Raw genomic sequence first — 13,992 nt, 5'->3', positions numbered from 1 at the left:
AGAGAGTTGAGCAGAGGTTAAAGGAAACCTTCTGAGATGATTGAAACAGCCTGTAACTTGGTGGTGGTGGTGTTACGTGGGTCTGTAAGTTTGTCAAAACTCATGTAACTGCACACTTAAAAATACACTATATGTTAATTATACCTCAATAAAGTTAATTATCAAAAGAAAATAGCACATGATTAATGTACCAGGATGTTCATTTTTAATAGCAATAGAAAAAACTGGAACCTTGATGTTCATTAATAGTTGTCTGGTTAAGTTAAAATATAGTATATTGATTCATATAGTAGAAAATCATGTCACCTTTAGAATACAGATACATTGATACTGTAATCTATCTATATATGCTATATTAATTGAAGAAACCAGATTAAAAAATATGACTTCATTGCAGTATGTGTGTACACACATACACACTTCTATCTGGTTTACAATGGCATCAGAAAGTCTGAAAGAATATATATTAAATAAAAAACAGTGGCCATTTTTTCTACTGGGTATAGGGCTTCATTTGGTAGAGGTTTTTCGTTTTCTCTGCATGTTTTTTTATAATACACACATATTGTGTTTTTTAAAAAGTAAAGATATTTTCATTTTAAAGGGGGAGAAAAGGTTGATAACCTAATCCTGAAAAAAACAAACACAATCTAAGAATAGAGAAGCTGTTGAGGAGAAAAAACTTCCAGCAACATTCTGTGGCCTCCTCTTTCCCCTTCCGATAAAATCACCCTACCTCAAAAATCTTCTCATCCTAGCTCTTAAAAACCCAGTTTTTCACCGAAAAGGGTAATCCTCTATTAAAGAAAAATGTTTTTGGAGCAAACAATATTTTTAATCACTTTCAAATTTTACAAAATAACCAATTATTACAGAAAGTGTTCAGATATAAACTTTGTAACATAGACTGAATTTAAATAAACACCTTGCAATCAAACTGCCCCCCAAATAATTCGTGATGCAAAGATTTAATCATATATCTTGTGGGGATAAAAGGTTCTTTCCTAAGTAAAACTTTAAGCTCAGAAAAAAGTTAAAATACTCTTAGGCCCAAGAAAAACTTAATATACCACACTTATAAAAATCACCACTGAAAGTGCTCAATGAGATTCAAAATCCTGAAGGTAGCTGGATTTGAGTCCCACGACGTGAACTGAAACCCGGCCGGGTGTAGCAGAGGCGGAGGGAAATGCCTTCCTGTGGGAGACCACAGTTACCATCTGTCTCATCAAGTCAGACAAACTTGACTTTATTAACAGAAGCAGAACAGATGGTGGGGGGAGGAATGCCAATATTACAAATTAATTTCTGTTCTTTTTATCAGGAGGATCTTAATTAGATATGGTATCTTAACAAAAAAAATGTGAGGAAATAAGCTTTTTAAATCCATGACACATTCTATGAACCCCCAAAGGATCTTTACCAGTAAGGCTTTCTTATCTTATCATAAGAAGTATGAAACACTTAGCTCTTAGTAGAACTGAATATAAGAAGCTTAGGTAAACATGACTAACACAATAAAAAAAAAACTCAATAATCAATTGCTGAGGTTGTGTGCAATAAAAACTCAAAAAAAGAAGCTGGTGTATACAAACAGAACTGCCTTTAAGGCACTTAAAATCTAGATGTCCCATGCGAGAGAATGTGCTTTCAGTCTCATTATTTACTTCTGTTTGAAGTACAAAGGCATCTTTCAGATTCATTAGGGACAGAAGTTCAGATATTCAAAGGATGTTCAGACAGTGAATACTGTTCATCTTTCATAAGTAATTAATTGTTTTTAAATCACCAAATGACCTCGTCAACAGATACCCTAAAATAGTCTCAAAGTTCGGCCAGCTGTGATACACAGCTGAAGGAGATTACCAAAAAATTAAGAATACATAAGGGAAACCCTGGCCAGCTGGTTAGCTCTTTCTATGACCTCTAAGATCACTAGAATCCTCTGACTCTAAAAGTGGTTTATTTTAATTTATGCCACATAGGTAGGCCTATCCTTTCTACATGTGTTCAAACTGTTCTCCCATGCATAGTAGATCATTTGACAGAATTATAACTATTCCCTCTGTCTTGATTTCCTTCTACTTTCTCTAATCTCACATTCTCCAGATTTTCCTCCTTAATGGGCCTCACTCTCAGCATCCTTTGTACATTTCATGCCATTTTCCCCACTTTTTAAATTTTATTTATTTTTTTTAGAGAGGAGGAGGGAGTAAGAGATGGAGAGAAACATCAATGTGTGGTTGCCTCTCACATGCTCCCTAATGGGGAAGCCCTGGCCCCCAACCTAGGCATGTGCTCTAGACTGGGAATCAAACCAGCAACCCTTTGGCTCACAGGCCGGCACTCAATCCACTGAGCCACACCAGCCAGGGTTCACCACTTTTTAATTTTCAAGGGTTCTAGGACTTCATCTAAACCTCACTATCTTTTCCATTGTACGTTTTCTCCATTGTTAATTTCACCCAGCTCCATAACTCTAAACACTGTCTTTGGGCTAATGAATTCAAACTCCCTATCTCTAACTCTGACCTCTAGGAAACTCCTATCTTGTCCTACACGATACGGTAACCTGGAAGTATGTGAAACTTTGACCTAGCCACTATACTTCAGCTTTCTGTTGTTCTTTAACAGGTCCAGCTAACTTTTACACTTGGTGTGTTCCCTTGGCCAAAAGTACTCTTTCCTCTGAACATTACTTTTCTTCTTCCTATTATTCAGTTCTCAGTTTCAAGTTATATCCCCAGAAAAATCTCTCCAAAGTTCACCCACTCTTAAGGACATTAAGTCAGACTACTACATGATCCTGTGTTAATTTTCTGAATAGCACTTATTAATATACAATGTTTTCTCTGTCTTTCCTCAAGCTAAGTTCCATCACAGGAATCCTGTCTGTCCTCTTCATCATGAGATTGCAAACAGAACAGTTCAGCATAAGTGGTGGTGTTCAAAAAAAGATTTGCCAAACATATGAAGGTTGTTCATTTCAGGTAAAATTTCAAGTTGGTTTTCCCTATAAAATATACTGTCAAATCGAGATAAATGATATATACACATATATATGTATATATAGAGACATATATATTCAAAATAATATATTATTTATTAGAGGATCTATTGTGATGGGAATACAACTGTGATAGATTCTTGTATACCTTACAAATACAGATTGCTAGAATCCTGAAATACATCTTCTTTGGTAAGTTAGTTCATGATAAAAAGGATATCAGACAATATATATATTAGGGTATCTGTTTTAAGGAAAACTTAAGTATATATAATACCTGCCCATAATCAGAGTGCTATTAATGTTATTTGGAAAAGAGTAATAAAACATGCTTAAAATGATACATGGTATGCACAACAGTATCTAAACTGATGTCAGAGGAGTGATTAACTGGGAATATGATAAAGCTGCAACCCAGTACAAATCTAGAGCAGCTTTCTGGTCACACTACACTAAATCACCATGCTTTTACCTAATATGGACTCATTAGATCACGGGACTAACTTTACTAATCATTCATGCGTATATGGTAACCCTAAGAAATATGCGTAACAAAAAAACCAAGCCTGTAGGTAGGTATTTTCATGGTCAAGTTTTAGGAATAATGGAATACTAGGTTGCTGTTTTTATTTTTTTAACATCAATTTTTGTTGTTCCACTTTATTTATGCACAAATTGACTGACACTTATACGTGCCCTGACTGGGGAACAAACCCACAACCTTGGTGTATCGTGACAACACTGCAACTAAAGATTAAAGGTGGTGGCTTAGTTTTTTTAGGATTCTGGTTAAGTTTCTTCTTTATTAACCTTACTTTTGAAACACTGTAAAAAATTCTGCCTGCATCTCTACATTCTATCCAATCTTTATTTGTAGGTAACTGAACTGGCTTATCAAAATTTTCACTGTTTTGTTTTTAAAATCTAATTTAATTTTTTCTTCTAATTTATTTATTTTAATCTGTATTTATTTTCTATTTTCCTCTGGTTCCTTACTGTCTTGCCAAACCGTTTGAATAGCTCTATTGTTTGTGAGGGGGAAGAAGGGAAGGGAAGGAAGGGAAGAGGGGAATAGGGAGAGCAAGAAGCAGAGAAGAGGGAAGGGAACAGGGAGAGGCACCCGCACGGCAAGGAACTGCAGACAGCCTCGAGGGCCTGAAGCAGACTCCAGCCAACAGACAGCAAACACCGAGCCCTCAGCCATGCAAACAAATATTCTGCCCTAGTCAAGCCTCAAGGTAAGAATTCAGCCCAGCTGACATCTTTATCACACCTTTATCACCTTTGGACTCCTTGATCATAGCACCCAGCTATGCCATGCCCAGACATCTAACCCATAAAGGCTTAGAAAATAAATGTGTGGTTTTAATCAGCTAAATTTGTGGTAACAAATTGCCACGTCAAAAACTAACACAGACTTCTGGTGTTGAGTGTTATGAGTAAAATCAAGTCAGTCAAAGGGTACAGAAAGTGGGACAGTGGAAGGTGGGATGCAATTTTGAAAGGGGTGCCTAGAGAGAGCCTCACTGAGAAGTCAAGCAAAAAAGCCATGCAGGTCTCCGGGAGGAGTCTTTTAGGTAGAAGGAACAACAAACTCTGTTCAGGAAAAACAATGAGCATGTGGTTGGAGCCAAGTTTGCAAGGAGAGTAACAGGAGATATGGTTACAGAAGTAACGGGTTACAGAAGTAACGCTTAAACCCATGGTTTAAGCATGGGTCCTGGTAAGCCATCAGAAAGACTTCGGCAAAATTCTACTAAATAAAATGAGAAACCTTTTCATAGTTTGAACTGAGGCATGACCTGATTTGACTAATATATTTTTTTAAAAGATTTTTACTTACTTTTGGAGAGAAGGGAATGGAGGGAGAAAGAGTGGGAGAGAAACATCATTCCGTTTTCTCTCACCTGCCCCAAATTGGTGACCTGGCCTTCAACCCAGGCATGTGGTATAACTGAGAATCAAACCAGTGACCTTTTGATCTGCTAGCCAAAGTTCAACCCACTGAGTCATGCCAGCCAGGACAACTGTTTTGAATTTGAATTATATTTTATTATTTATGCTATTACAGTTATCTCAATTTTCTCCCTTTTGGCTCCCTCCACCCAAACCCCCCCCCATTCCTTCAGGCAATCCCCACACCACTCACTGTCCATGTCCATGGGACATGCAGTATGTATCTTTGGCTACTACATCCCCTATGCTGTACTTTACATCCCCGTGATTATTCTATAATTACCAATTTGTACCTCTTAATCCCTTCGGCCATCCCCCTGACCCTCCATCCATCTGGCAACCATCAAAATGTTCTCTGTACCTATGATTCTTTTTCTGTTCCTGTTCATTTATTTTGTTTTTTAAATTCAATTATAGATATGTATTTACTCCTATTTTATTGTTCATATTTTTGATCTTCCTGTTCTTCTCAAAGATGACACTTTTAACATTTCATATAACACTAGTTTGGAGGAGATGAACTCCTTTAGCTCTTTCTTGTGTGGGAAGCTCTTTATTTGTACTTTGATTCTAAATGATAGCTTTGCTTGATAGAGTAATCTTGGTTGTAGGTTCTTTCTTTTCATCACTTTGAATATTTCTTGCTAATCCCTTCTAGCCTGCAAAGTTTCTTAAGAGAAATCAGCTGACATTCTTATAGGAGCTACCCTTGTAGGTAACTAATTGCTTTTCTCTTGCTTTTAAGATTCTCTCTTCATCTTTAACCTTTGGCATTTTAATTGTAATGTGCCATGCGTGGGCCTGTGTCCATCTTGAATGGGACTCCCTGTGCTTCCTACGTGCATGCCTATTTCCTTCACCAAGTTAGGGAAGTGTTCTTTCATTATTTTTTCAAATCTGTCTTAAATTTCTTGCTCTCTCTCCTCTCCTTCTGGCACCCCCATGTGGGAATGTTGGTATGCTTAAAGTTGTCCCAGAGGCTCCTTATACTATGCTCACTTTTTTTGGATTCTTTTTTCTTCTTCTTGTTCTGATTGGGTGTTTTTTTGCTGATTCTATATAGCTGATTTGATTCTAGGCTTCATCCACTATACTGTTGAGTCCCTGTAAATTGTTTTTTCAGCTAGTGTAACCTTCATTTCTGACCAGTTCTCTTTTATAGTTTTCATGCCCTTTTCTATGCTGTTGAAGTTCTCACTAAGTTCACTGAGCAACCTTATAATCAGTATTTTAAATTCTGCATCTAGTAAATTGCTAGTCTCCATTTTGTTTAGGTTTATTCTGGATTTTGTTCCGTTCTTTCATTTGGGTCATGTTTCTTTGTCTCCTTATTTTGGCAGCCTCCCTGTGTTTGTTTCTATGTATTAGCTAGAGCTGCTACAACTCCCTGGCTTTGAGGAGTGGCCTAATGTAGTAAGTGGCCTCTGTAGGACCTCTACGGTCCAGTGGCAGAGCCTCCCCTACCACCCAAGCTGGGTACTCATGCGGTGCGCCCACCATGTGAGCTGTGTACACCCCCCTCTTGCAGTTGAGCCTTGACTATTGTTGGCAGGTCATTGAGAGCGACTTACCCAGGCCAATCAGCTCCAAGGACTGGCTGTCATCACTGACTACCAACCTTCAACAACCATCGAGGATCAGCTATGCAGGGGCCAACTCCTCAGAGCAGGACTTACTTCAGGCTCTGGTGTCCACTGAGTCCATCCCTTGAGTGTGTCACTTATGGAGGTGATTGGATGATAGTGCTCTGACATGGTCTGCAGCTGTCCACTGGGTGCACAGGCTCTGGGCACTCCATGGAGGCACAAGCCAAGGTCAGCTACCTCCTGTGCTCTGTCCAGAGCCACCTGGCATAAGCTATACAACAATCTGCAGTTGGCTGCTACTTGTGCTGGGCTTGGAGGTACCCAAGCAAGTCCAAGCTGTGAACCAAGGCAAGCTACTGCTAGTTCCAGGCCTGGGGCCACTCTGCAATAGGCATAGAGCTCACTGAGGCCAGATGCTGCTTGTTTAAGAGAATTTAGGAGAAACTGAAGCATGAGGCAAGACAAGCCATTCATATGGAAAAGCCACTAGAAACATCTCGGGGGGGGGCCAAAAGTTGGGTGGGGTGAAGATTTGGAGAATCACCAGGGTGGGGCAAACAGTGTGAGGCAGGTTGATGAAGTATCAGTGTGATGCCCACCTGCCCAGTTGGTTGCAGGAGGGCTCATAAAAGAAACACCACCTCCTGCCAGCACTTATGTCTGTACAAAGCTGTTCCCCAACTCTCACCCTGATGACACACACTTCAGTTCCTCCCCATGTGCCTCTGGTGCCTTTCAATCTGCTGCTCCCATACTATAGCTCAGAGGAAGTAAGTCCAGGTAAGTATGTGTCCTGGCCCCTTAAAAGGAACTGCTTGGGACTCCAGCAATCTGTCTTCCACAGCCTCAATCCCCACATGTTTTTACAGCCAGAAGTTATTGGGACTTATCTTCTTGGCACCGAAACCGTGGGCTGGGGGCAGCCTGGTGTGGGACTGGGACCCCTTGCTCCCAAGATATCCCTCTGATTTTTACCTACCACATGGGAGTATGGGACCAGCCCATTCTGTGTCTCCGCCCCTCCTACCAGTCTCGATGTGGTTTCTTCTTTAATTCTGTAGTTGTAGGACTTCCATTCAGCTCCATATCTGGTGGTTCTGAATAATGATTGTCCCATAGTTTAGTTGTAATTTTGATGTGGTTATACAAAGAAGCAAGCCATGTTTAACTACAATGCCATCTTGAATGGCGGTTTTGACTTATATTTTAAAAAGATCACTTCAGTTGATGGTTTGAAAATACACTATATAAAAACACAGCTAAAGTTGGGAGACCAATTAAGAATGTAAAACAATAATACAAGTGATAACTGATGGCGGCTTCAACCAGATTATAACAGTAGAGATGGTAAAGATGTGAGGCCAGTGGACAAAATTTAAGATATAAAATACATTAACTGTATTCCCTCATGCCTTAGCCTTTTAGTTCTAACTGAAAGCATCTGTATACCTTTGCATGAGCTTTTTTCTAGAGGTTGTATGAGTGCTGAGAATTAATGTGCTGCCCCACCAGACCTCAGCCAATGACTCATGTGTGAGAAGAACATGTGTGAGGAACATAATGTTGTGAGGAACATAATGTTGTGAGGAACACTGGCTCCCAGAGTCACCCAGAGATTTAAGTTTATTAATCACCTGCGTGATAACATACTCTTTACTAAGCACCTTCACCTCCCAACCTCAAATCCAGTATATTTCTTTGTGATAATTCAAGTTAATTACTTATACTTGAATTTTTGTTTCAGGGTCTGCTTCTTCAAAAATCAAAAAAACTAACACCCAAAATTACTGTGAATTTGAGTGGGGAAAAAAACAATTACTTTTCTAGTTTCATAACTGCTAATTACAAAATTACTAATGCTAAACTTCAGTTATAAGTAAACCAAAGTAATATGAACTGTACTTGTGACTTTATTTCTAATAAAAATCACAGATGTCTTAGCATGACATTATAGTTCTGCAGCTATCTCAAAAGTTTGTACACTCTTCAGTACTTTGAAACTGTTATTATTTGGTTTACTGCTAAACTGCTATATAGTCACAGTCTGTCTGTAATGTTGTACGTTCTTCCTGTTTGTTGAGCAACTAACTACCTCTCTGCCCAGTAATTATTCAACCACAAAACAGTTGAGTGTTCTGCAACTAGAGATTAACTCAAAGGCCTTGGGTAAATTCTGATGTTCTTAGAACACCCATCCTCATCTTACAAAGTGTAATAGGGAAGCTTTAATTCCCTAACAAAAATAAAATTTAACTTTAAACTGTGATTTTTTAATGTAATTTTTTGTTACTAAATGCATTAATATAAAAGTAATTATGGCCATTATCACAAATATATTTTTCACTATCTTAAAGCTGTATTTCAAAAACTGTATGGTATCATTTTTTAAGTTCAAAACAATGAAAAACTAGGTTGGGGGACTTCTAGCCAAGACCGAGGCATAGGTAGACATACTGTGCCTCCTCACACAACAAAAATTAAGGACAACAAAAATTTAGAAACAAAAAAACAACCAGAGACTTCCGCCAAGATGGAGGCATAGGTGGATGTGCCGTGCCTTCTCACACAACCAAGTTTAGAGACAACTAAATATTAGCAACAGAAAACACAGCCAGAACACGGAAAATTGAACTTTTCAGAAGTCCGTTAACAACAAATTCTTCAGCCTGACCGGTAAGGAGTGAAACCAGCAGCTGGTGAAGCGGGGTTGCACAGGAAAACTGTCAGACACACTCAGGCGCGCGGATCCCAGGCTTAGGGTTGGACCTAGTGAGCGACTGAGCGAGCGACCAGGCGAGCGACCGCCCGCGGGGAAGACAGTGGGGGAGCGGTGCTGCATGTTGACTGTGGTCGCACATTTGTGCGCAGGTGGACAGGCAAGGGAGTGGGCAGTTGGACCGGTCCGGCGGGTCCCCGTGGCCAGCGGCAGTGGAGGGCGCCACCATTTCCCTGCTCTGACCCCACCTCCACATACAGCATCATAACCCAGCAACTCTGAGTGGCCCGGCCCAGGGGAACCACCTAAGGCTCTGCTCCTCACCCAGCTGTGAGAAACAGCAGAGAGGGTTGCCATTTCCCCGCTCTGACCACGCCCCCACATACAGCGTCACAACCCAGCGACCTGGGAGTCCAAGGCACCGCTTCTCACACTTAAAGAGCCCGAACAGACCAAAAATGGCGCAAGAAGACCTCAAAGCCCCGGAGCCTATAGATCTAAGCGATGAAGAAATAGCAAAACTCTCAGATGCACAGTTTAAAACACTGGTGATCAGGATCCTCACAGAACTGGTCGATTATAGCCACAAATTAGACAAATATATGAAGGCGAAACTAATTGAAATGAATGGAATTGCACAGGAAACCAATAGCGATGAAAAGGAAACTGGGACTCAAATCAATGGAGTGGACCAGATGAAAGCAAATAATGGCCAAACAGAAAAGAGTCAAGAAGCAAGAATTCAAAGAAATGAGGAGAGACTTAGGAACCTCCAGGACATCTTTAAACGCTCCAACATCCGAATTATAGGGCTACCAGAAGGGGGAAAGGCACAGCCACCAGTGGAAAACTTATTTGAACAAATAATAAAGGAGAACTTCCCCAAGCTGGCAAAGGAAAGAGACTTCCAGGAAATCCAGGAAGTTCAGAGAGTACCAAAGAAGTTGGACCCAAGAAGGAACACACCAAGGCACATCATAATTACATTAGCCAAAATTAAAATGAAGGAGAGAATCCTAGAAGCAGCAAGAGCTAAGGGGACAGTCACCTACAAAGGAGTCCCCATCAGACTGTCAGCAGATTTCTCAAAAGAGACCCTACAGGCAAGAAGGAGCTGGAAAGAGTATTCCAAGTCATGAAATCCAAAGACCTACAACCAAGATTGCTCTATCCAGCAAAACTTTCATTTAGAATGGAAGGGCAGATAAGGTGCTTCTCAGATAAGATCAAATTCAAGGAGTTCATCATCACCAAGCCCTTATTATATGAAATGTTAAAGGAACTTTTCTAAGAAAAAGAAGTTAAAGAAACATGAACAGTGAAAGGACAACAAACTCACAGTTATTAACAACCACACCTAAAACAAAAGCAAACTGAAAGGACAGCTAGATCAGGAGTGGAAACATAGAAATGAAGATCTCAAGGAGGGTTAGCAACAGGGGAGTGGGAGGAGGAGAAGGGGGGAGAAGGTATAGAAAATAAGTAGCATAGACAGTAGATAGAAAATAGAAAGGGGGGGCAAGAATAGCATGGGAAATATAGAATCTAAAGGACTTGAGACACATGGTCATAAACTAAAGGGGGGGTAATGGTGTGGATGGGGGGGTAGGGTGGAGGAGAATGAAAGGGGGAATAGAACAACTGTAACAGCATAATGAATAAAAGATTAAATAAAAAAAAAAGATTCCAATGAAAAAATAAATAAATAAAAAATAAAAGAGTCAGTTCTGCCCTGGCTGGTGTAGCTCAGTGGATTGAGCACGGGCCTGTGAACCAGAGTATTGCAGTTTGATTCCCAGTCAGGGCACATGCCTGGGTTGCAGGCCAGTTCCCAGCAGGCAACCATACAATGATATTTCTCTCCCTATCTCCTTCCCTTCCCCTCTAAAGGTAAATAAATAAAATCTTTAAAAAAATAAAAAAATAAAAAAATAAACCAACCAGATCTGACAGAAAACTGAACTGCATGGAAGTCTGACAACCATTCATCCAGACTGGTAAGATGGGTGGAGTTGGTGGCTGGTGGACAGGGGTCACAGAAGGAAAAATCAGTAGCTAGCAGACCCTGGGCACAGGGAGGAAACAAGGAGACCCTGTGAGGCGTGCAAGGTGGCTGGCTGATGGCAGTCACACATTCCCACGCAGATAAACCAGGCCAAAAAATGAGCAGTGAGACAGACAGCACAAACTAGGACCCCAGCACCAGGAATTAAATCCTAAAAGCACCAATTGGAAAAACTTTCAGGGGTTGAGGTGCCGGAAGAGATTCTGAGCCTCACAGGAGAGTTCATTGGAGAGTCCCACAGGGTCCTAGAACATACACAAGCCCACCTACCCGGGAACCAGCACCAGAAGGGCCCAATTTGCTTGTGGGAAGCAGCCAAAGGAACTGAAATACAAGAGCGGAGCAAGCACCATTGTTCCCTCTCTGCCCTACCCCCACATACAGCATCACAACCCAGTGATTGCATTGCTCTGCCCTGGTGAACACCTAAGGCTCCACCCCTCACTACGTAACAGGCACAACCAAACCAAAAAAAAGGGCTCAAACACAAGAACAGATCAAAGCCCCAGAGCCAATACTTTTAAGCAACCAAGAGATAGCCAACCTATCCGATGCATAGTTCAAAGAACTGGTGATCAGGATGCTCACAAAATTGGTTGATTTTGGTCACAAATTAGATGAAAAAATGAAGGCTACACTAAGTGAAATGAAGGAGAGTACACAGGGAACTAATATTGATGGGAAGAAAACTGGGACTCAAATCAATGGAGTGGACCAGAAGAGACAACCAAACAGAAAAGAATGAAGAAACAAGACATCTTTAAATGTTCCAACATCTGAATTGTAGGGGTACCAGAAGGGGAAGAGGAACAGCCACCAGTGGAAAACTTATTTGAACAAATAATAAAGGAGAACTTCCCCAATCTGGCAAAGGAAATAGACTTCCAGGAAATCCAGGAAGCTCAGAGAGTACCAAAAAAGTTGGATCCAAGGAAGAACACACCAAGACACATTATAATTACATTAGCCAAGATTAAAATGGAGAGAATCCTAGAAACAGCAAGAGATAAGGGGACAGTCATCTACAAAGGAGTTCCCATCAGATTCTCAGCGGATTTCTCAAAAGAAACCTTGCAGGCAAGAAGGGGTTGGAAAGAAGTATTCCAAGTCATGAAAGGCAAGGACCTACATCCAAGATTGCTCTATCCAGCAAAGCTTTCATTTAGAATGGAAGGGCAGATAAAGTGCTTCTCAGATAAGGTCACGTTCAAGGAGTTCATCATCACCAAGCCCTTCTTATATGAAATGTTAAAGGGACTTACCTAAGAAAAAGAAGATAAAAAATATGAACAGTAAAAAGACAGCAAACTCACAGTTATTAACAACCACACCTAAAACAAAGGCAAACTAAGCAAAAAACTAGAACAGAAACAGAACCACAGAAATGAAGATCACATGGAGGGTTAGCAACAGGGGAGTGGGAGGAGGAAAAGAGGGAGAAAATGTACAGAGAATAAGTAGCATAGATGGTAGGTAGAAAATAGACAGGGGGAGGGCAAGAATAGTGTCGGAAATGTAGAAGCTAAAGAATTTAAGACACACAGACATAAACGAAAGGGGGGAATGTGGGTGGGAGAGGGTGTGCAGGGTGGAGGGGAATGAAGGAGGGGAAATGGGACAATGTAATAGCATAATCAATAAAATATATTTTTTAAAACTATGCAAAACTAAACATTATATTATTTGAGAATTCATACATGAGACACTATTAAAAAAGATAATAAAACATAAATTTGGGTTTCTGATTGTCAGAGTGAGAGAGGAAGGAAGAAATGTAAGCAGGAGGATAAGGAACCCATTGGTTTTATGTTCTTTGCCTCAAATTGGATAACAGGGAATGTATATTTGTTTAATTATTATATCTTATATATTTATGAAATATTTGTAATTGAAAAAGGAGTATTCACAGTATAAGGAAGAAAACTCTTGAAAATTAAAAATAGTAGGAAATAATTATTCCTGAGTAGAAAATGAAAAATCCCCCAGAAATCAAAAAACATAAAGAAATGAAAATAATTTTTAATTAAAAGATAGAAAATAGAAGGAAAAAATGTAAACTAGAGGACCAGTATGGAAAGATTCACATCAGATTAAGGGGAGATCCAAGAGAAAAGACAATATGAAACAAAGGAAATAACACAAAAGAAATAATATAAAATAATCTCCCTGAACTGAAGGACATGAATTTTCAGACTGAACAGGCCCATCAATCACCTGCACAAAAAAGTCATTATTCCTTAGAGATGTATACTAAAATATTTACAGATGACTTCCCACACCATGGCATCACCATGAAGTTTCAGAACATCAGGGACAGGGGAAGAGTCTTAAAACCTCTATAAGCGGAAGATGGGGGAGCACGATCACAGTTGCACTCTGCTCCTCAGATGGCAACACTGTAAGCTAAAAGGCAACAGAACCATGACTTAAAAAATTCTGAGGGGAAAAAATATTTTCAACCCCATTCCCTGCCCAGCCAAATCAAGCTATAAAAGCAGAAGATATATTTGTTCACATTTGCAAGTCCTCAAAATGTTTTTTCCCATTCAGCATTTCTAAGGAAACTACTAGATGATATCTCCATCAAAGCAAGGAAAGAGGAAAATAAATGAAGCTACGAAACTGGGAATTTAACAAAGAAGACAGGAAAAGATAATCTCCT

The 13,992-nt window shown here is 39.9% G+C and overlaps 1 protein-coding gene across 2 annotated transcripts in view; it reads right to left on the bottom strand.

Annotated features, from left to right (window-relative positions):
- DMXL2 (Dmx like 2) overlaps window positions 1-13,992 on the bottom strand; it is a 144,455-nt gene that overhangs the window by 94,319 nt on the left and 36,144 nt on the right. Inside the window, exon 3 of one of the 2 annotated variants that reach the window (XM_053670013.1) lies at window positions 7,529-7,646. The exons of the other annotated variant lie outside the window; for it this stretch is intronic. Coding sequence (XP_053525988.1) covers window positions 7,529-7,646 — 118 coding nt within the window. The remainder of the gene's footprint in view (window positions 1-7,528; window positions 7,647-13,992) is intronic. 2 annotated transcript variants of the gene reach the window in all.

The sequence above is a fragment of the Artibeus jamaicensis genome, unplaced genomic scaffold (assembly GCF_021234435.1).
Source record: "Artibeus jamaicensis isolate MK-2021 breed Jamaican fruit bat unplaced genomic scaffold, CSHL_Jam_final contig_548, whole genome shotgun sequence".
Lineage (NCBI taxonomy): Eukaryota > Metazoa > Chordata > Mammalia > Chiroptera > Phyllostomidae > Artibeus > Artibeus jamaicensis.
This window is presented reverse-complemented; position numbering and strand designations above follow the sequence as displayed.